This window comes from Thermobia domestica, chromosome 1, assembly GCF_964235325.1.
Source record: "Thermobia domestica chromosome 1, izTheDome1.hap1.1, whole genome shotgun sequence".
Classification (NCBI taxonomy): Eukaryota; Metazoa; Arthropoda; class Insecta; order Zygentoma; family Lepismatidae; genus Thermobia; species Thermobia domestica.
The window spans coordinates 305043177-305067127 of record NC_137454.1 but is presented as its reverse complement, the minus strand read 5'-3'; the positions used below and the strand labels follow the sequence as shown (position 1 = coordinate 305067127).

The window sequence follows — 23951 nt, the reverse complement described above, 5'->3', positions numbered from 1 at the left end:
CACTTACCAACTGAATCTCGTATAGGCTTATTATTATATTGTCATATTTTTCCTTATTGAGGAGGAGGTAAGTGAATGACCGCTCAAGACGTTGCCAATTTCAGTCATCTGCATCTGTCTATCAATCTCTTTTCTCGGAAACGACCGCGGAGCCCAGGAGGGTAGTTATGAGCGGGTCTGTTTTGTCAATTGTTTCGATCGAAACACCGCCCGAAACAATGAGGTCATGTGGTTCTCGAAGTCGTACATGAGAACGAGGTCGATTCGTATTTTGAAGTGAAATAAATAAATAAGAATATTGCCTTCTTTCCTAAACGCTAAACCTTTTTTAACTTGATGTAATAAATAATCTACATGATACTGATTGATACAATTGGATTTGGGGGAGTATTCCTTTTCCATCCAGGGGTGTGTGTAAAGAAATTTGGAGGGGTGTTAGGGGGTGTTGGGGGGTGTAGATTACTCTCTGTTTTTCATCCTTTTCTGTACGTTTAGTGGTTTGCGTGTTACTTGCCACTATTGGAATTTCGTGTTACTTGCCACGGTTACCTTATCGCATATTTATCTGTCTATGACAGCGTGTCCGTTGCCACGCACCTACATCTAGATTTGACCTTGAGGGGGTGGGAGTAATTTCCCAAGCAATTTTCAAAGCAAGGCAATCATCTGAAACACAAGAAACAAACCAAATTTCTGATTTAAGAAATAGGAACCTTGTTACATTTATGCGTGTCGCAAATCTCGCACGAAATACAAGAAACAAAACAAGATTCTGATGAAAGGAGTATTCTTGCAAAACTACACAAACAATTGAAATTCTTCAGTAATTCGAGCGCTCATTTTGCCGTCTGAAAGCATGGAAGAAACGCAATGATTTATCTTTACATCACATTCGATCCATACTTCTAGGTGGTCCCAATAGGAACCTTGTCACTTGCGCGTTGCACGTCATAATGATTATGATTATAAACATTAATTATTTACAAAATCCAACAGCATGTCCCTTTTCTTCTTAATCAACTATTTCAACTTTTGTACTAACTCAAACTTCTGATACATTTTTTAAAAATCACAGCCTCTTCTCAGATTTTCGAGAATTCGTTGTATTCTCTCGTCAAACTTTATAGAAGATACTTTCCTTCTCTTTTGCGGTATACCTTGCATTTGCTGTCTCATAAAGGCATGGAAACTAAATTTAGCGTCTTCCTTCAGCACCTTTAACAAAGATAAACACAAACTTCAGACTAGCTGTACCACCTGAAGAAAGGCTAATAGTGACATTAAGGTAAGCATGGACTATGTGTGTATTAGAATGATTTACCTGTAATATAAGCGTTAATAATAATTAGATGCCTAATGACATTGGTCCATGAACTTGTACTGTGATATCAGACTCAAAATCTAATAGGTTTCGGTGGTAAAGCATTCACTTCTGGTGCATAGGATCCCTGGTTCGGTCACAGCTCGCGCTAAGTGGGGTTTGTGGTGGACAAAAACCGTGTGGATGAGTTTTCCCATTTTCTTCATCTTGCCATTTCATTCATTCTCATCATCGCCGTCTCCTTTAGCCTACCCGGCATAACCGTGGAACAAAACTCCAAGGTTTCACTTCATTTTTATTTCAAAATTTAATAGACTCCTGTGTAAATACCTGTTATTTTATTTTTTATTTTTATTTATTTATTTATTTATTTATTGGCTGGGAAATTCATTCCAGCTTCTTACAATAGCGAAACACACTTCCTCCTGCAATTTCTTCTTTCAATTTATATCTGAATATTCTTGCTAACTTTTTTTTTTATATAACGCTGGGCGTTTCTCTATTTCATCAATTTTTCATTGTCTTTATCACTAATTAAAGACAAACATGCATTAGCTTCCGTTGCGAACACTTTTTTCATATTCTACACACGAAACGAACTGTTATGTGAAAAAACTTGTAGAAAACATCTATTTTTTTATATCTCTCTCTCTGCTTTTACGTACCTCGGCAACTTTTCTGTCGCCGTCGCCGCAGTGAGCGGACTCCCATAAGACTCAATGCATTTTTAGATGTTGCCCAACTGTTTCGTCGCCAAGCTGTTGCCTTAGGTCTACCGCTCACTGGCAACATTTTGTCGGGCAACTATCTTGTTGCTCTGGCTAAATGCATTGAGTCTTATGGGAGTTCGCTCACTGAGGCGACGGTGACAGAATAATTGCTAAGGTGTCGCTAAGCAGGGCGACAGCAGGGCAACAGTTTGACGACGGAACAGTTGCGCAACATCTAAAAATGCATTGAATCTTATGGGAGTCCGCTCACTGAGGCGACGGCAACAGAAAAGTTGCCGAGATATCTCCAAGTAGAAAGGTAAAAAATAAATGTTTTCTACAAGTTTTTTCAAGTAACAGTTCGTTCCGTGTGTAGCGCGTGAAAAGGAGTGTTCGCAATGGAAACTAATACATTCTTTGATTAGTGACTAACATGTCTATAATTAGTGATAAAAACTATGAAAAATAAATTGAGGAAATAGAGAAACGCCCAGCATTAAAGAAGAAATATATATAAAGAAGAATTTGTGGAAGGAAGTGTGTTTCGCTGTTATAAGAAACTAGAATGAGTTTTCCAGCCAAGAAGAAACAACACTTCCACCCTCTCAAGGTGAAATCTAGATGCAGGTGCGTGGCAACGGACATGCTTTCATAGATAGATAAATATGCTATAAGCTAACCGTGGCAAGTAACACGAAATTCCAATAGTGGCAAGTAACACCGTGGCAAGTAACACGCAACGGTTTAGTGCAAGGACATGTGTATGTTCCATTACGTCAAATAGTTACAATCGATGGCCAGAATTTTAGTTTGAGAAGGACTTTCCTATTTCAAAATTGAAATCTACACTTTCTACCAAATAAACATATTGGGCCTCATGCAGTGTATTTCTGATGAGTGATTAGTGTCAATATTAAATAGTCGATTAACATACCTTTCCTGCAGTAGTCAGGCCTTTAGTATGACGCTAATCAGTCGTCAAAACGACTCTGCATAAGGCGGATTCATTCTGGTAACCTAGTTAATGTCATATGGCAGACACACCGGAAATTTCGACTGGAAGAGAGGGGTATCTGTCCTCCCTAAATTATTGTATACGTAGAATGCGTCATTATAATGGATGGATTTGTTTTAAAAAAAAAAAAAAGAGTTGTTCCGTAGATGTGAGCTTGAACTACCCTAACCTAAGCTAAACTAACGTAACTTATGCTTCTATATGCTGCCCTAAGGTAACCTAGAAACGTTGGCTCACATGTGCGAAATATATATCTAGAGAAATTCTGCAATCATATATATATCTTATAATAAATATTTTTACAACGATATAACGGGTAAATGTTTCGATGTAAAGAACGAAAGATGATATCCGTCATCACGAGTTGCTCTGGGCGACCTCTCTGCAGAAGCGGATCCAGAACGGACTTCTGGGAAGGCGGTGGGTTGTAATACTGCTCCTTAGAACTACTTTTAAGAGCTCCAAACTCTGGGGGAGTTTTATTTATATATAAAATAAATAAGTTTTCTCTTCTGGGGGGATGGCCCCGATTGCAATCTTGGATCCGCCCCTGCCTCTCTCTCGATGAAAAATCACTTATCGCTCTCTCACACACTTCCTTATAGATGTAGCTGATAACCAATAGGTTATTTCAGGTTTTCAATGAGGAGACCAGGTAAGAATTTCCTCCGACATAGTTTCACTTTTTCATTATTATATTGCAATGCCATCGATTTATATATACTCAGGGACCTATTGTTTCAGTAGTATTGGTGGATATTGGTGCAACTGACACAGCAAAAATTTTTGATGGCCCCTATACCAGAACTAGGGCCAATGACCTAGGGATATCTAGGGATATCTAGGACCACTCCTTAAGTTCTGGAAATTTCTAAATTTAAAAGTTTGGTATAGTAATACAGGACTGGAGTATGCACTTCAGTAAGTTTGGCTGGTCTATCTCGTTAACTTTTATAGGTAAAAAAAGATGCCAAAAGCGCCAATTTCGGATTTTTAAATCTAATTTATTGTCTTTGATGAGGTTTATTGCGTTATATATTTATGGTTAAATATAAGGGTCCATTCTTATTCAATAAACACTAGGTATATACACGAGCAAAAGTGCATTCACTTACAATTTTCATATCCTGCAACGTTACACAACCAACAACACCGTTAGGGTAGGTTGGTTCAGAACTACATAAGGTGTTCTACAAGTGCTCTAGTTTGTTTAAAAAATGTCAGTGTAACAAACAGCAAAAACATATAGAAAATTATCCATGCCTCTGTTCGAATAAAAAAATCTGATAGAAGACACCGTTTAGTATCTACAGAGCGATTGATATCATGAGAGAGCTACAAAGAAATCTTATTTTACCTTGGATATACCAAGGAAAAATTAGTGTTGGTCAAACGTTCACTTTATTTCACAAGTTACAGTGCTTTGTAAAATTTCTGAATGTTTTATATTATTTGTTTCAACGTTACCTTCACTTTTCTTAATTATCAGTTTTAATATTTCTACTTAAACTTCTATGAAAAAAATAACAGATCGAGGTGATTTGACTCTCACCTTTGTTTTCTGAGATCTTTTTTATCAGCAAAACCATCGTAGTTTCTATTTTTTTTAAATGAGGCGTATAGTTTCTAAATCCGCCATCTCCAATTTTCAAAAAAAATGAGGTAAGTAGATTTACTGGTATTCCTTTCCATGACCTACATGATGATGGAAAGAGTTGTTTGAAATGTCGCCACCTCCACCCTCAATTACTGCTTTAAAGTTCAGGGTATTTTTCAAAAGCCGCCATCTCCACTCAGCAGTGTGTTTGTAAACCCGCCATCTCAATTCTATTCTATGCTATGCTATGAAATGAAGACCGACGTTAATGAAAAAAAGTTGCAAGATGTTGTTCAACTCGTAACGAAACACTTCGGGGAGAATTGGCGTGCTAATTCAAACTTAGCCATTTAAGTTGTTGCTGAAAAGAGACTGAGTGCGTCAACAGAAGAAAGTGTAGATGAGGATTAGGCTGAATGCCAGTGTTCCGAACATGATTCTGATGAGATCTATATCTGACAACAGTGTAAAGATCACTTTCAATCCTTTTCTTGTTGGTAAAGGTGGCATTTATTCCGAAGTTCCCATCCTGTTATGTGAAGCTATGTTAGGTTAGGTCAGGTTAGGTTAGGTTAGGTCCCAATAGGTTAGATTAGGTTAGTGAGGTGAGGTTAAGTTAGCTTATGTTATGCTAGGAGACGATATTTCTAAACGGGCTGGGAACTTCGGAACTTGACCTGTAAATGTAGCTAACGTACTATGATTAGAGCTTCATTTTTTTCCTTCTTTGTGCACATTATAATGTCACCCAACCAGTTAATATCGTTCTTTAGATTCAGTTTATCTCCATCTACTGTTCTGTTCTGAAATAGTTATCCGAAAGTATAATAGTAATGATTTGGAAGCAAATAAACCCCAAAAATAACTTTGGTACGTTTGTTTCAAAGTCCTCCATCTCCAAAAGTTGTTTACAAAATCCGCCATCTCCAAACTGCTTTCTGCAATAACCGAGAAATGGAATGAGAGAGATTTTTGTCATTTGGTAGTTATAATGAATGTCCAGAAAGTAGTAAAGTATTTCTAAAAAGAAAATTTTATCTCACATAATCTCTGAGTTATCAGTTTTTTCTGTTTTTCTCGAAACCGTTTATGAAGGAGATGGCGGATTTAGAAACTATACGCCTCAAATATATTATTATTATTTCTCATTTATACATCAAAGCTAACAAGAATATTTTCTTATGTAATATTATTGGTTTGCAGAGTGTTCGAAAAAAAAAACAAGCAAAAAAAGCCAGACAATCTAAGAAAGTAAAAGCAAGATGTGTAGTGTGTGTTAGTTTCTTTTCTTTTCCTTTTTGTTTCTTTCTCTTTCCTTTTTTTTTGCGAAAATCATTGCATCAATAGAAAACATGTTATATGTAAGATTTGAAGCTTTCCTGGCGGTGTATATGATAAAGTTCTTCTCGGGCAATCAGACAGGGGAAAACTGGTGGATAGGCCAACGTTTCGAGAGCTGTCATCGTTCTCGTCATCAGGTCAATTATGTAGAGATCAGGGGATATAAGTAATATATACTCTGGGCTGGAGAAAATGCTGGTTCCTGATTGGCTGAAAATGCTGGTTCCTGATTGGCTGGTTCAATCTGAAAAACTGGAGCTGTGATTATCTGGCTATGTTCCGTAGTCCGTGCTATTGATTGGCTGAGGGTTATCTGGATGTTTGTGTGTCGTTTTCTTTGCTATGGTACTGATGACCGAGTTCCACAGGGGGCTGAGTTGAAATCCAGTGTCTCTATTAACGTTGTTCGGTCCATGAACTATGGCGAGTGATTCGGCTACTATCCTGGTCCAGTAACTGGTGCTCTTGGTAATGATGGATGTGTCCTTAAATAAAACTTTATGGCCTTCTGTTAAACTGTGTTCAGCTAGACCTGATTTTTCTGGATGGAATAATCTAATGTAATTTTCATGTTCTCTGCAACGTTGTTCAATGGTGCGTCCTGTTTGTCCTATATAAGCCTTTCCGCATTCACAGGGTATACGATACACGCCTGGTGTCTTTAAGCCCAAGTCATCTTTGATCGGGCGAAGTAAGTTCCTGATTTTTGGTGGCGGCTTGTGTATGGTCTTAATGTTGTGTTTTTTTCAGAATCCGGGAGATCTTTCCAGAAAGTTGTCCAGTGTATGGTAAAAATGCTATACTCAATGGTTCTTCAGTTTCTTCTTTGGATTTCCTCTGTTCAGAAAAGGTCCTTTTCAGGGCCAAACTGACATCATGCTTCTTGTAATTATTCTGGAGTAGCGTCTTCTTGAGATGATCCAGTTCCCGAGGGAGGGATTCTTCGTCTGAGATGTCTTTCGCTCTATGTGCTAGTGTGCTGATGACGGTGTTTCGCTGTGACTTATGATGAAAACTGTTGCCATTGAGATAGAGGTCAGTGTGAGTAGGTTTCCTGTAGACTCTATGGCCGAGACTACCATCGGGCTTCCGGCGGATGAGAATGTCCAGGAATGGCAAGCATCCGTCCTTTTCAATCTCCATTGTGAACTTGATATTACTATGTTGTTTATTAAGAAATTCGAGGAACAAATGCAGTGTCTTCTCCCCGTGAGGCCAGATGACAAACGTATCATCTACGAATCTATAAAAACATGACGGCTTGAAAGGTGTCAGTTCTAATGCTTTTTGCTCAAAATCTTCCATAAAGAAATTCGCAACTGCTGGTGAAAGTGGTGATCCCATGGCGACTCCATCTGTTTGTTCATAGTACTGTCCATCATATAGAAAGTATGTTGAAGTTAAGATGATTCTGAATAATTCCACAATTTCCGGTGTGAAGTGTTCACTAAGTAGGAGTAACGTATCTTGAACTGGAACCTTGATGAACAATGAAACCACATCGAAGCTGTCTAGAAGGTCTCCTGGAGCTGTGCGTATTGTTTTTAGTGTATTCACGAAGTCGGATGAATTTTTCACATGATGCTCACACTGTCCTACTAATGGCTGAAGCAGAGAGGTGATATACCTGGCTAGGCGGTAAGTTGGACCCCCAATGGCACTGACGATGGGTCTCATCGGGATGTCAGGCTTATGTATTTTTGGCAGGCCATAAAGTCGGGGTGGCTGACTACCGTGTGGCGTGATTTCCTTGCGGGTTTCATCTGGTAGCAGCATTTTCTCCAGCCCAGAGTATATATTACTTATATCCGCTGATCTCTGCATAATTGCCCTGATGACGAGAACGACGACAGCTCTCGAAACGTTGGCCTATCCACCAGTTTTCATCTGGCTGATTGCCCGAGAAGAACTTTATCATATACGCCGCCAGGAAAGCTTCAAATCTTACTTCAAACACCTCTAGGGGGAGGAAATCTTACGCAGCATATTACAACTTCAAGACCTGCGTAAGAAGAAGGCTCGAACGCTTTGTAATCTTGCCTTCCTTTTGAGATGCAGAGATCAGCACGTCATTCCTGTCTTCGCACAAATACGTTACCCACTTCACTCGCTTCGAATTAGCAAGATTATACATCGTACCAGTTTAGCTATTGTGAAGGAACGCATTCGTTTCACCCGCTGGAAACTCGACAGATTAGATCGCAAACTTCTATCAACTCAACTCTTCCTCACTGGACACTTGACTACGGCAGACTGTGATTGGGTTGACACCAGTTCCACGGCACAGGCAGAATCACTTCTCCTCATAACTACAAGGAAACAAAGTAAGAAATTTTCACGACTACAGAGACCGATACAGGATACATCAGAGCGAAATCCAGACAGAGTGATCATCAATCTTACAGACAATCAACTAGATGAAGCCACTTCTTCACTGCTACAAAAAGGTCTGAACTTCGCTCCAGCGCCTAAGTTCGTTCCGTCTACAGAAATAATTTCCAGCATTGAAGAAGCTATACACTCTCTTCCAACAGCAGAAGCAGACGAAATTCGTTATGAAGTAAGTTTGGCCCTGAAAAGGGCCAGAATACCAAAACCTAATATTTCCAAAGAAGAAAGAAGAGCTCTCAAAAATCTTCGCCAAGACACCAACACCACCATATTACCAGCAGACAAAGGCAATGCAACTGTACTTATGCCTACAGAAGTCTACAAGAACAAGATGTTGGAGCTACTTAATGACACGGCCTACAGACGCCTTAAGAGGGACCCTACACCTGCAGTCGAACGGAAAGTAGCAGCTCTTTTGAGAAAAGCCAGTTTACCAGATGAAACCCGCAAGGAAATCACGCCACACAGTAGTCAGCCACCCCGACTTTATGGCCTGCCAAAAATACATAAGCCTGACATCCCGATGAGACCCATCGTCAGTGCCATTGGGGGTCCAACTTACCGCCTAGCCAGGTATATCACCTCTCTGCTTCAGCCATTAGTAGGACAGTGTGAGCATCATGTGAAAAATTCATCCGACTTCGTGAATACACTAAAAACAATACGCACAGCTCCAGGAGACCTTCTAGTCAGTTTCGATGTGGTTTCATTGTTCACCAAGGTTCCAGTTCAAGATACGTTACTCCTACTTAGTGAACACTTCACACCGGAAATTGTGGAATTATTCAGAATCATCTTAACTTCAACATACTTTCTATATGATGGACAGTACTATGAACAAACGGATGGAGTCGCCATGGGATCACCACTTTCACCAGCAGTTGCGAATTTCTTTATGGAAGATTTTGAGCAAAAAGCATTAGAACTGACACCTTTCAAGCCGTCATGTTTTTATAGATTCGTAGATAATACGTTTGTCATCTGGCCTCACGGGGAGAAGACACTGCATTTGTTCCTCGAATTTCTTAATAAACAATATAGTAATATCAAGTTCACAATGGAGATTGAAAAGGACGGATGCTTGCCATTCCTGGACATTCTCATCCGCCGGAAGCCCGATGGTAGTCTCGGCCATAGAGTCTACAGGAAACCTACTCACACTGACCTCTATCTCAATGGCAACAGTTTTCATCATAAGTCACAGCGAAACACCGTCATCAGCACACTAGCACATAGAGCGAAAGACATCTCAGACGAAGAATCCCTCCCTCGGGAACTGGATCATCTCAAGAAGACGCTACTCCAGAATAATTACAAGAAGCATGATGTCAGTTTGGCCCTGAAAAGGACCTTTTCTGAACAGAGGAAATCCAAAGAAGAAACTGAAGAACCATTGAGTATAGCATTTTTACCATACACTGGACAACTTTCTGGAAAGATCTCCCGGATTCTGAAAAAAACACAACATTAAGACCATACACAAGCCGCCACCAAAAATCAGGAACTTACTTCGCCCGATCAAAGATGACTTGGGCTTAAAGACACCAGGCGTGTATCGTATACCCTGTGAATGCGGAAAGGCTTATATAGGACAAACAGGACGCACCATTGAACAACGTTGCAGAGAACATGAAAATTACATTAGATTATTCCATCCAGAAAAATCAGGTCTAGCTGAACACAGTTTAACAGAAGGCCATAAAGTTTTATTTAAGGACACATCCATCATTACCAAGAGCACCAGTTACTGGACCAGGATAGTAGCCGAATCACTCGCCATAGTTCATGAACCGAACAACGTTAATAGAGACACTGGATTTCAACTCAGCCCCCTGTGGAACCCGGTCATCAGTACCATAGCAAAGAAAACGACACACAAACATCCAGATAACCCTCAGCCAATCAATAGCACGGACTACGGAACATTGAACCAGCCAATCAGGAACCATCATTTTCAGCCAATCATGAACTAGCATTTTCTCCAGCCCAGAGTATATATTACTTATATCCGCTGATCTCTACATAATTGACCTGATGACGAGAACGATGACAGCTCTCGAAACGTTGGCCTATCCACCAGTTTTCACCTGGCTGATTGCCCGAGAAGAACTTTATCAACATGTTATATGTTTCAAATATGACAAATAATCATATTTTGTGTGCACATAAGTTTGTGTAATTTAATCCCCAATTAATAATACAAGTATGTTTTTATTAGAAACATTTACGATATCAAAGGGATACGAGTTGTCTTGTAATACGCCGTAATATATCATTCACTATATTCTAAGTGAACTGAACTGTATTCACCATATTCTAAGAGAACTGTTATTTCGTAAAGACGAATAAACAAAAATAAACTAATACATAATCAAATATGAATATCGATGAATGATTTGGTTAATATTTCAATTGGACATACCTCAACTCTCTTGGTTAATATGTGCATGATTCTTGCATCTTATCTCTAGATGGAGAACTTTGAGCAAAGAGAAGTCATCATACAACTGGCAAGAACAAATTAAAGTATTATATTGACGTACAGTAGATTTGAACTCACGACCTCACGCTTGCTAGACCACTGCATATAACACCTCGACTATTCTTTCACTACCGCAGAAGTCTCCTTACTTGAGTTTTATGTTCATTAAATGATAGGCGGAAAGAGAAGGAACGGAAAAATAAGTTTCAATTAAATATGAGAGATTGGGGGACGGGTAAGGCCATTACCATTTTTATAAAGCGATGTCTAAAATATATATGAAGTTGAAAATTAATGTTGTGAAGGATCAGGGGAGCAGAGTTATCTTCAACGTTGTGAGAAGGGCAGATTTGAGGCTTGTTCTGGGGTGACATCAATTTACACCCACGTTCCTTTGTGGCAATCGGACAAAAATCATCACATTTCTCCCCCCCCCAAAAAAAAAACATTTCAAGTCGGATTATTGGGAGGAAAGTCCCCCAGTTCCAAGATTCGAGGGAACATGTCCCCTCAACCCCCGGGATTTGCGTCACTGTCTGGAATCAATGTTATGAATCGTGGGGGACATAATTCCTTGACCAGGTAATGGTGACTACTTTGGAACCAAATGACGAGAATGAGAATTAAACGTGTCATATCTATAGTTTGGTGTGGAGAAGAAACAAAATTGTGAACCAAAGGTTTAAGAACGACTCAAACTATTAAGATAAAGTATGTCAAGATTATTGACTTATATAATCATAAAAGGTATACGAAAGACGTTTCGAAACGTAAAACTTTGTGAGAGGAGGCAAAGGAACCTAACGTGAAAACACTAAAGACGAATCAATTACCGCCTAGTGGTTGTGGTTCAGTGGTCAAGGCATTCGACTCGTTATCCACGGAGGGCAATTTCTTTTACTTTAGATATTCTTGGTGGTGGGTGATCGGCGATGACATACGTTTTATTATCTTTAGATATTTGAACGTACGAATATTTCAAAATTTGAACTATCAAATCTTCAGGAATAATAATAATAATAATAATAATAAGCTAATAATAATAATAAACTAATAATAATAATAAACTAATAATAATAATAATTACTATTATCCCGTAGAAGATTAAAAAGTAGGAACATATTCCCGCTCAAGTCATACGATTACAGACAGAAACGTGACGTTTGACAAGAATATTTCGGTTTTGTTTAGTATTTCCCACGTGAAGAGAAATTTCTCTTCTCGTTACTCAAACAAACCGAACAAAAATCGAGACGAGAATTAACATTTTACATTCGAGACGGGACAAGGCTAACTCAAATTAGATAAGAATCGAAAGAAGAGGAAAAATATCGTAAATATTTCTCGTCTTATCTAGATTCTAGAAATAGTTTATCTCAATTCTGTAAGTAACAACTGCTCTGTAGACTGAATCTTATACGCTATTTTGTTAATTTGTATTTCGGAGCTAATCGAATTTATTATGGTCTGTGTAGGCATTTTTGTAGCAAAGCTTTTATAATTACTTCTGCATACCCTAAAAGTTAGTTTGTTATATACCTTTGTTTTCAGTTATATGCATTTATTTTTATTAGTTATTTTCCTTAAAACGTACAGTAGAATGTTTTTTACATGAAACTTTAGTTGTACGCTTTTGTTTAATATTGGTGTAGCTGTAGAGGTGTGTCCTGAAGGTCCCGATCCCCTCCCCGAAAGCCGAAGTTTCTGTAAGTTTTGCATAATTTTAGGGCATCTTTTAAAACTTCCATATTATTATTATTATTATTATTATTATTATTATTATTATTATTATTATTATTATTATTATTATTATTATTATTATTATTATTATTATTTCAAAAAGCATACTGAAGTTGAAAGAAAAAAGGAAAAGAAATTGGTTTGGACTCTGTCTAAGGATGAATTGCCTTATAAGAGATACTTTGAAAAAGTAAGTGTCCGGAAGGAAAAGACTGAGAACAAGAAGGTGTCCGGTCCTGGACAATATAGAGATCAAAACTTCGGATGCGTTAACAGAAACTAAATATTATTTGTCTTCATCACGATACATAGTAACGCCCTTTTTTTAGGCAAAAGACTTTGGATTATGTATGAGTTAAACTGATATTTTAACAAGTATAGTTTTTAATATATTTCATTCTGCTCTGGTCAGAACTGTGTTTTATTTGTTACTCTACTTATCCAGAGCCAGGAGTTTGTTTATTAACAAAATATACATACAAATATGATAATGAATAGTTCCTATTTACAAATTTTGGTTGAACGGATAGATGTAACGTGTTGGAAATGGCGAACAAAAATATTATTATTATTTCTAACAGTAGAAGTAATAGTGTAAGAAGTTCGGAACAATTGCAAGGAAACAATAAGGTTTCAGACTCATTTAGGACTATAGCTTCTAAGGATGACCCTTATGTATTCATAAATTGTTTGCTAAACACGCTACATTCTAAGACAATGCGAATCGAAATTGTAAACGTGTGACGTCGTGTTGTTAGTATTTCCCCTGTGAAGAAAATCGTTTCAATTCTAACTTGTAAGACCGAGATATTGAGTATTTTTCATGTTATTATAAATGAGAAATATCAACATTGTAAATTATAAAAATTTCCTTAATTACCTCATCGAAAATCGAACCAAGAAATCCTAAATTACGAAACGAATGTTCACGCTACTACCCTAAGATTGCTCTGTTAATTAAGAGTAAAAAAAAAAACAAAAAAAAAAACACTCGTATATGTAGCAAAGTGCACACGTTTACGATAACGACGAAACACTGTGATTTCGGTCATGATAAAATACTATAGTCCAGAGAATTTAAATTTAAATTAGAGAACAAGAAAGACATACAAACAAGCAAGGCTATGAAGCAGAAAGTGGTCTTAAGAGTAATTCGAACACTTAAGTAGAATCTGGTGCCTCAGACCACTTTTTTCTGATTCACCGAAAGTATCCCCGTAACTTGCCTCTATTATACTTGGTTATACTAGTTTTGGAAGAGAGGATTGGACCACCAGGACATATCCAATGCATACGTCTCTACAACTAGCTGGATCTTAAACGAATGATTTCCAGTCAAATTTCATGTAGAATGTAGGGTTACTAAACTCACAAGAGTCCTAAGAAAAAATGTTTTGAAGTTTTACATTTCATGGTTATGCCGGCTAAGCTAAAGGAGATGTCGATGATGATAAGGAAAGAAATAGTGGAATAAAAATTGCGGCTTGAAAGAGAATCCCGAGATAACATACACGGCGTTTTTCTAGCACAATGCCCACTGGGTGGAAGCGGGGATAGATCCAGGGAAAAAAAGCTCGAGATTTGAGCGGGGTACGACTGAAACAACCATAAAGAAAGCACTTAACTTTGTTGGGATAGGCTGAACCATTAAATTCACAAAACTTTAGTAATAATAATAATAATAATGGTATGAAAGCTTTTAAAGATGCCCTAAAATTATGCAAAACTTACAGAAATTTCGGGCTTTCGGGGAGGGGGTCGAGACCTTCAGGACACACCTCTACAGCTACACCAATGTTAAACGAAAGCGTTCCACTAAAGTTTCATGTACAAAGTATTCTATTGTAAGTTTTAAGGAAAATAACTTCAATTAAAATAAATGAATATCACTAAAAAGTAAGGTGTATAATAAACTAAGTTTTAGGATATGGAGAAGTAATTTTAAAAGCCTTGCTATAAAAATACATACACATAACATAATAAATTCGATTAGCTCCGAAATACAAATTAACAAAATAGCGTATAAGATTCAGTCTACAGAGCAATTGTTACTTAAAGAACGGACATAAACTATTTCTAGAATCGAGAAAAGACGAGAAATGTTTACGATACCTTTCCTCTTCTTTCGATTCTCATCTCCAAAGCAAGACGATAATTTGAGTTAGCGTTGTCCCATTTCGAAGGTAAAGTGTTATTTCTCGTTTCGATTTTGTTTGTTTTGTTTGAGAAAGGAGATGAGAAATTTCTCTTCTCGTGGTTAACACTAAACAAAACGGAAATATTCTTGCCAATTGTCATGTTTGTGCTGAGCGACAAGAAGCTCTTAACTTTTGATCTTCTAAGAGATAATAATAATAATTATTATTATTATTTCTGAAGATTTGATAGTTCAAGTATTGAATCATCCGAATATTCGAATATCTGAAGATAATGAAACGCGTGTCATTGCCGATCATCTACCACCAAAAATTCTAAAGTAGAGAAAATTCTTGTCCTCCTTGGATCCGATCCAAACATCTTCAGATTTTGGATCGAGCGTCTTGACCTCTGAACCACAACTACTACTCGCTAAATGATTCGTCTTTAGTGTTCTCACGTTAGGTTTCTTTGCCTCCTCTCACAAAGTTCTACGTTATTTTTCTTCGTTTCGAAACGCCTTTCCTTTTCGTGTATATTTTTTGATGATATAGGTCAAATATCTTTGGAATAGTTTATCTTAAAAATTTGGGTCGTTCTTAAACCTTTGGTTCACAATTTTGTTTCTTCTCCACACCAAACTATAGATATGACAGATTTAATTCTCATACTCTTTATTTGGTTCCAAAGTAGTCGCCATCACCTGGGCAAGGAATTATGTCCGTCGCGATTCCAGGCAGTGGCGCAAATCCCGAGGGATGAGGGACACATGCTCCCTCCAATCTTGGAATTGGGGCACTGTCCCCCCAATAATCCGATTTGAAATATGTTTTTTGGGGGAAATGTGATGATTTTTGTCCGATTGCCATAAATGAACATGAGATGAAATTGATGTCACCTCAGAATAAGCCTCAAATCGGCCCGCTTCAAAACGTTGAAGACAACTGTGCTCCCTTGTTTCTCCACAATATTGTTTTTTAACTTCATAAATATTTTGGACATCGCTTAAAAATGGGAACGGTTTTACCCGTCCCTCCAGTGTTGAAGAGAGATTTGCGCCGCTGATTCCAGGAAGAGTTAAACAGTGTTGACCGGCCATAAAAATATTTGTGATACATAGTAATGTATTATATTACCACGCAAGGCGCATTTTTAGATTTTTTTTTTTTAAATTCAAACTTATTTCCTCGTTCCTTCTCTCTCCGCCCATCATTTGAACATAACGCTCAAGTTATGAGACTTCGGCAGTAGTGAAAAATAGTTAAGGTGTTACAAGCAGTGGTCTAGAGAGCCTGGGGTCGTGAGTTCAAATCCAGTGTATGTCAATATAATACTTTTCATTTGTTCTTGCCAGTTGTATGATGATATCTCTTTGCCCTAAGTTCTCCATCCAGAGATGAGATGCAAGAATTATTCACATATTAAGCTATAGAAAGAGAAAGTGGAGATATCTCCTATTGAAATATTATCAATAACGTTAATCGTTATTCATATTTGGTTATGTTTTATTTTATTTTTGTTTATTCTTTTCAAAATTAGAGTTTTCGATTACTTAGAATACGCGTATAGCAAGGGATAGAGAAATGTTATATTACGGAGTGTTACAAGAGAGAATTTGTGTTCCTTTCATATCGTAGATGCTTCTAATAAAATGTGCTTGTATTATTAATTGAGGATTAAATTACACAAACTTATGTGCACACAATATATGAATTGTTATCATATTTGAAACCTATAAGAAGTTTTCTATTGATGCAATGGTTTTCCCAAAAAGGAAAAAAAAAGAAACTGACACACATCACACAGCTTGCTTTTACTTTCGTATATTGTCTTTCTTTCTTCTGCTTTTTCTTTTACTTTTCTTCATTTTCCGAACACGCTGGAAACCACATAACAAAATATTCTTGTTAGCTTTAATGTGTAAATGAGAAATAATAACAACACATTTTTTTAAAAAATAAAAACTACGATGGTTTTGCTGATAAAAAATATTCTCACAAAACAAAAGTGAGAGTCAAATCACTACGACCTGTTATTTTTTTCATAATTTTTAATAGAAATATTAAAATTCATAACTAACAAAAGTGAAGGTAACATTGAAATGAATAATGTAAAATATTCAGAGATTTTACAAAATACTGTAACCTGTGAAAGAAAATGAATGTTAGACCAACATTGATTTTCTTTATTATATCTAAGCTAAAATAACATTTCTTTGTAATTTTTTCATGATATCAATCGCTCTGTAGATACTAAACGGTGTCTTCTATCAGATTTTTTATTCTGCTGTTTGCCTCATATTTGCTGTTTGCCTTTATTATTATATATATTTGCTGTTTGCCTTTAGAACAAACTGGTTCATTTGTAGAACGCCTTATGTAGTTCTCAACCAACCATTTTAACGGTATTGTTGGTTAATCTAACGCTGTAGGCTATGTCGAGGAGACTTAGGTGGGCAGGTCATGTAGTGTGAGTGCAGTTTTTTCGTGTATGTACCATGTTTCAATCAAGTAAATCCTCACATTAAAGTGCAGCAAACAGTGCAGCAAACGAAACATTATATTTCGGTAGAGCACTGGTTGCTGTGTAACGTGGGTTCCTGTCACCACGGCACGGCGCGTCCTCAGGTTGCGGATCGAGGAGAAGGCCTCTAGATATAGAGGTTAGCTGCGAATATACTGAATAAGCAGTCGCGGACAGCCGACTAGAAGTGGTCCTCCAGCTTGAGGGTTTGGGTAAGGCTAACAACCTCATCCTGTAAAAAAAAAAAGCACTTGTTCAGAAATATTCACAAAAGCCTCGGACAGGGACTGATATCTTGGCACGACCTCAGCAAAAGAAAATGGACATGAGATTTGGAACTTGGAATATTAGAAGTCTTTATGGGGCAGACGCGTTAAAATCCGTAACGAGTGAGTTAGAGAAATACAGGATGGACGTAGTAGGAGTTCAGGAAGTTAGGTGGGAAGGAAATGGAGCTGTGAATTCCGGTAATTTTATGTTCTTTTATGGGGAAGGAAATAAAAATCACCAGTTAGGAACAGGGTTTTTCGTCCACAAACGAATATTACCAGCAATTAAACGGGTTGAATTTGTTACTGACAGACTTCGTTTTATTACTCTTAAGGGACGGTGGTATGATATTGTTTTAAATGTACATGCCCCAACTGAAGATAAGGATGATGATATAAAAGACAGTTTTTACGAAGAAGTGGAACGGATATTTGACCAACTCCCGCGATATCATATGAAAATTCTATTAGGGGATTTCAATGCGAAGATAGGACAAGAAGATATTTCCAAACCGATTATAGGGAACGAAAGTCTGCATAAGCAAAGTAAAGACAACAGTGTTAGACTCGTGAACTTTGCAACATCCAAAAATCTAATCGTGAAGAGTACAAAATTCTTACTTCGCGACGTTCATAAATACACTTGGACATCACCAGACGGAAAAACACATAATCAAATTGATCACGTTTTAGTAGATAGAAGAAGGCAATCTAGCATAATTTGTGTTGGGTCGTTTGGAGAGGCTGATTGCGACACTGATCACTACCTGGTAGCAGCGATAATACGAGGGAGATTATCGTTGAATAAAGGTGATATTCATTGTCCGAAAACGGAGAGATTCAATTTAAAGAAATTAAAAGAGAGCCAGGTAAGAGAGGAATACCAGATTGAAGTTTCTAATAGATTCTCGGCTTTAGAAGATTCGGAGTGCACTAGTGTTGAGGATACCTGGATTGAAATTAGAGATAGCATTAAAATTTCAGCAAAAGAAAAATTGGGACACGCGGAAATACGTAGGAACAAACTTTGGTTCGCCCAGGAATGCATAAAACTAGCAAAGAAGAGAAAACAGGCAAAATTACGCTGGCTACAAAATCCGAATGAAATAAGTACACAAAATTTCGCAGATATCAGGCGGGAAACTTCCAAAATTTTAGAACAAAGAAATGCGATTTTTTAAAAGCTAAAATTAAGGAACTTGAAGAGAATAGTAAAAATAGAACATCCGGGGCACGTATAAGGGAATCAGCAAATTTAAGAAAGGCTATCAACCTCGTGCTTATATATTAAAGAAATCTGACGGTACAGTTCTCACTGACACGGATAGCATCTTAAATAGATAGAAAGATTTCTTTGACGATTTGCTGAACACGATTTGGAATTGATAGGAATGGAAATTTAATAGGGGATGATAGGAGAACAATAGAAAGAAATGCAGAGATCTTATTAAACGTTTGCAGGGACATGGGTTTAGAAGTAAATCCAGAGAAAACTAAATACATGGAAATCCGTCGGGACCGTAATAGAGCAAATTATGGATGCGTTAAAATATTAAATAATACTTTTGATAAAGTTGATAGTTTCAAATATCTAGGATCAATATTAACAGAGGAAAATCATATCCACGAAGAAATTAAATGTCGAGTAAAAGCAGGGAATTAGTGTTACCATTCGGTTCAAAATCTCTTGTCGTCGCGAATTCTGTCGAGGAATTTGAAGCTTAAAATATATAAATCGATAATCATGCCTGTTGTTCTGTATGGATGCGAAACATGGTCGCTTACACTGAGGGAAGAACATAGACTGAAAATATTTGAGAACAAAATCCTGAGACGAATATTCGGACCCAAGAGGAACGGGAATGGGGAATAGTGGAAACTTCATAACGAGGAACTCCATAGTTTATATGGTTTACCCAACATTGTTAGGGTCGTCAAGTCGAGGAGACTTAGGTGGGCAGGTCATGTAGTTAGAACGGAAGTAAGTAGAAACTGTTTCAAAGTCTTGAATGCAAGACCAATCGGAAAACGACCATTAGGAAGACCTAGGCGCAGATGGGAGGACAATATTAAGATGGATCTCGCAGAGATAGGAATACAAAGTAGAAACTGTATGCAGTTAGCTAAGGATAGAAGTCAGTGGAGAGCTTTTGTGAACTCGGCGTTGAACCTGCGGGTTCCATAGGCCATAGAGTTAGTTTTTAGTTAGGGCACTGATTGACCTTCGTGAAAATAATCTTATGAATTGTTCTTCAGTGATTAATCCCTGTATTGCACTACTGGCATTTCAGATTTTGTTATACAGTGAGTGGGAGAAGATTCTCAATCGACATAAGAGTTTCACATTTTTTATTTTTTATTATTGTTCAATCGATTAAACAATATGGCTATCTCAAAAACAGGGGAGTAATTGTGTCCTGCCCTCAGCATATGACGCTCATGCTTTACTGCAAACTCAACACCTTTATTTGTAATTTTGACAAGAAGAAAATTTTACTTAACATGGCCTATAGAATGCATAGTATTTCAGTTTATGGATATGTCTTAAAAGTACTTAAAAGAAACTCATTATTAAATATTTGGTTCCTCCACTGATGTTTTAGTGCGATTATTTGAATTTGTTTTTCAATAAAACGTTTTAATATCGTGTTCATATAATATACTCCGGACGATCATTTTGGTGGTTTTCCCACTGTCCATTTTAGGAGTACATTAACTGAATATCTACTTAACTTCTTTATCGCACATTAACAAGATCAGTACCGTAAACTGTGTATACTTTGGCCCATTTTTTAAATTTCAAAATTCCCATTCTAATATCTCCTAACATTAGGAGGTTATTTAATGACAGTTCTCCTTGTTAAAATGCAATCCTTTGGCTTTCTTTTGAAAGTAGCAAATAATCAGTCTGACCAAGAATGATGATCATAGTTCCAATTATTTGATGCCATGCTAGATTTTTGATGGTTGGTTTAACTTTAACCCATTTGACAAAATGACTAATTAATACACGAAAGTATTAATGTAACACTGTATTTGAGGAACAGAAGAGAAGAACAGGATATTATAAATACATTGGTGAAATTATCAATGTTTTTACTCAATTTCAATCGAACGAGAAATATCGTTCAATGAAGATATTTGTATTCTACTCGGGTGAATACGAAACATCTATAAAAGAATGCTACAAATTTGTGAATACGTAACTTAAAATTCTTGTATTACAAACGTTGGGGTCAAATCACTTTACTCAATTTAGAGGCAACAAAAATATCATTCAATGAAAATCTCTCTAAGTAGTTTGTTATACTCCTGCACGGGCCAGCATCAAGTGTCCTATTTGTGAGGTGCAGACGCGCGTAAGTTCGTGTATTGTTTTCAGGATACATTTTCTTTGCAAACTACTCACAACACAACTTCACCTGTCGATGTTGCAGGTTTTGCGCAACGATGTCTGAATTGAATATACCCTATAGTTCTTCGGATGTGCTCTTCATTTACAGAGAATTGGGTATCTATGTCCCAGTTGATACGCCACCCCATTTTCCTAAAATGGGGAAAATTCTAGGTTCGCAGTAATGATGTTAGTTGTAAGAAACGATCGATCACAACGCAAGGTGAGTATTCATTAAAACCTCACCTAACATAAATCAGTTTACAAGAACATCTAAAACATCAACTTATTACTGAGTAGAAATAATATTTAAGAATAATTACACCAAAATTATATTTATTTTTAGTTTTAGAACATTTTACTACACATGACATATATTATATAATGTCAGGTAACAGTTTTTTTTAATTAGTTATAACTTGTGCAAAATTCAGTTGTTAATGTTCTGAAGGTTAGGAATAATAACTACCATATACCAGGTAACAACTATGATCCACTTATAATGCTAATTCTGACGTGAACTATGTTACATATGCCCTGATTCTAAATGTTTATGTAATACACGAGATTGTCTGGAATAATTCAACAGATTAATGCACTTTATATATATATATATATATATATATATATATATATATATATATATATATATATATACACATAATTATTCAACAACGTATAATATGTTCGACACCTTAAAATATTGTACATTGAGATTACACAAGATGGCTCCTCATTACATCTATATCTTTCTAGTTACTATAGCAACGACATTAAAACAGGTAAATAAATCGTCATAGCAACTATAACAAACAAAATCTCAATATAATACAAAATATTTAAATTATTTCTTTATATAATTTCTTCTTCTTGCTCTTCTTGATACCTTGTGCCTTTTCAAATAGCTCGTTTTGCTCGTAAATACAAATAATACTTAAAAGTACATAACATATACATTATCATTGTATAATGGCTCCCGAATTACTGGGATTCTTTACATTGTTCACAATTAAATAAATAATCCTGGATCTTTAGACATTTCGTATACAATATTTACCTGTTTTTGAATAACCCTCGTATATATAAAAATTACAATTCATAAAATAACATATCATGTTCATTTTATCCCAATATCATATTGTCTATAAAATTCTGTCTAGAAAATTACCGACGATAAGGAGATATTCAAAATGTGGTACGTTTGTTGATTAATTTTAGTTGCTACATAAATTCTTTAATTCGATGTCATTTACACATATTAACAATAAAGTTGATGTACATTAAAATACAACTTAACCTATTTCATTTATTCGAGCATAATTAGCGTAAATTTGATATTGATACATAGACAATATTTGTATCGATGCATAGATGTAATTCATAGAACATGAGCGAAGTAGAATTACAATAAAATCAGAACAAAATTCAAAGTGAAATAAAACAAAAACCAATCAATATCACAAAAAGAACAACACTCTTCAAATATATATATATATATATATATATATATATATATATATATATATATATATATATATATATATATATATATATATATATATATATAATAATTAGTTACTATCATTTAAGTTTAAATTACTGTTTTTATATTCTTGCGAATCCATTGCTAACATGACTTTAATCCAATCCACTTCAACCACATTTTGGTTAAGTGACATTACTAAAAGATTCGATTAGGTTACACTGAATAGCACAATCTTGATTACAGTTCTGCGTATTGTTTACTTCACTAATTCTTTGGTTACTATTTCAAAAAAAAATATCTGCCACCTAGGCAATTATTACGAAATCTGGGATTTCGTGAGAAATTAGCTCGATTATTTACATTATTTCTAGAAGCGGTACTATTATTATTTCTGTTTCTTCTGAACTTAGATTCTGACGTATTGTCGTTACGAGTAAATCTAACATTATCTCTTGTACTAGGATTACAATTCTCTCTAACATGTATATTTCGAACAGGAAATAATTAGCTTGATTTCTATTACTATTACTTTGCAATCTAACCTGACTTTCATAATTTTGAACAATCATAATTAAATGATTGAAATTTATAAATTGTGAAGGGATTAATACTTACTGAAGCTTAAACAGTAGTAATATTCTTCTTGAGGCGATAATACGCGACTCCTGTTGGTAGCGATTGATTTGTTTCAATCATACACGGCGATCACAAAATCGGTAAGGCTTTTATCGATTTTTGGATCAAAACGTCGGTTCCGGATCTGAGCATTCCTGTCTGCTAACATAGTCATTTTCAAAATAGCTAGCAAGGCGTTTTTGAAATCAGAATAGTTACGTAAATTACCGCTAATTGCTTTAAAACAAACAGAACAGGGTGGTAACAAAATATGCGGTATTATCTCAAGAAAATTGGCCTTAGCTATGGCAATTAATTCGCACTATTGCTCAATTTTTTCTAGAAACATGCTTGCAGGGATGTCTTCTGATCTGCCACTGAATTTGATTAGAGACCTTATTTCACTGTATTTCACTATCAGATGTCGTTTTCGGTGCGTATGATTCCTGCGAGGTATCCTTCATTCTTCATTCTCCATATTTGAAATGGTGTCCTCACTGTCAGAACAGATTTCAGATGAATTGTTGTCTTCTTCGCAGTGTCTTGGTTCAGACCTCCTATATTCATAACGCACAGCATTGAAGGCAGGATCAGGAGTACAGTTGACGGCACTGTTCTTCTCTGTAATAATATGGATTTCTTCCTGCAATCTTCGAATTTGATTGGCATGTTCGTTGACTTGAGTTTCAACTACGTCAACAGTACTTTTCACCAATACAAAGCTATGAACAATCTGTTCCATCCTACTTCCAATCTGGTATTTATCTGTTCTAATCTGGTGTTTAATTTGGAATCCGTTTGTTCCAATCTGGTATCCAACTCATGTCCTATTTGTCGTGTCACTTATTCCAACATGGTGTCCAATTTGGTATCCATTTGTTCAAATCTGGTGTTCAATTCGGAATCAATGTTTTGTGGCACTTGTTCCAAC

The 23951-nt window shown here is 36.3% G+C and overlaps 1 protein-coding gene across 1 annotated transcript; it reads left to right on the top strand.

Annotated features, from left to right (window-relative positions):
• The first annotated feature begins 7665 nt into the window (after positions 1–7665).
• LOC145680519 (uncharacterized) lies at positions 7666–10900 on the top strand. Its single transcript, XM_081751125.1, has 3 exons — positions 7666–7678; positions 7985–9702; positions 10847–10900. Exons 1-3 carry the CDS (start codon positions 7666–7668, stop codon positions 10898–10900), a joined length of 1785 nt encoding a protein of 594 aa, XP_081607251.1.
• Positions 10901–23951: the final 13051 nt, after the last annotated feature.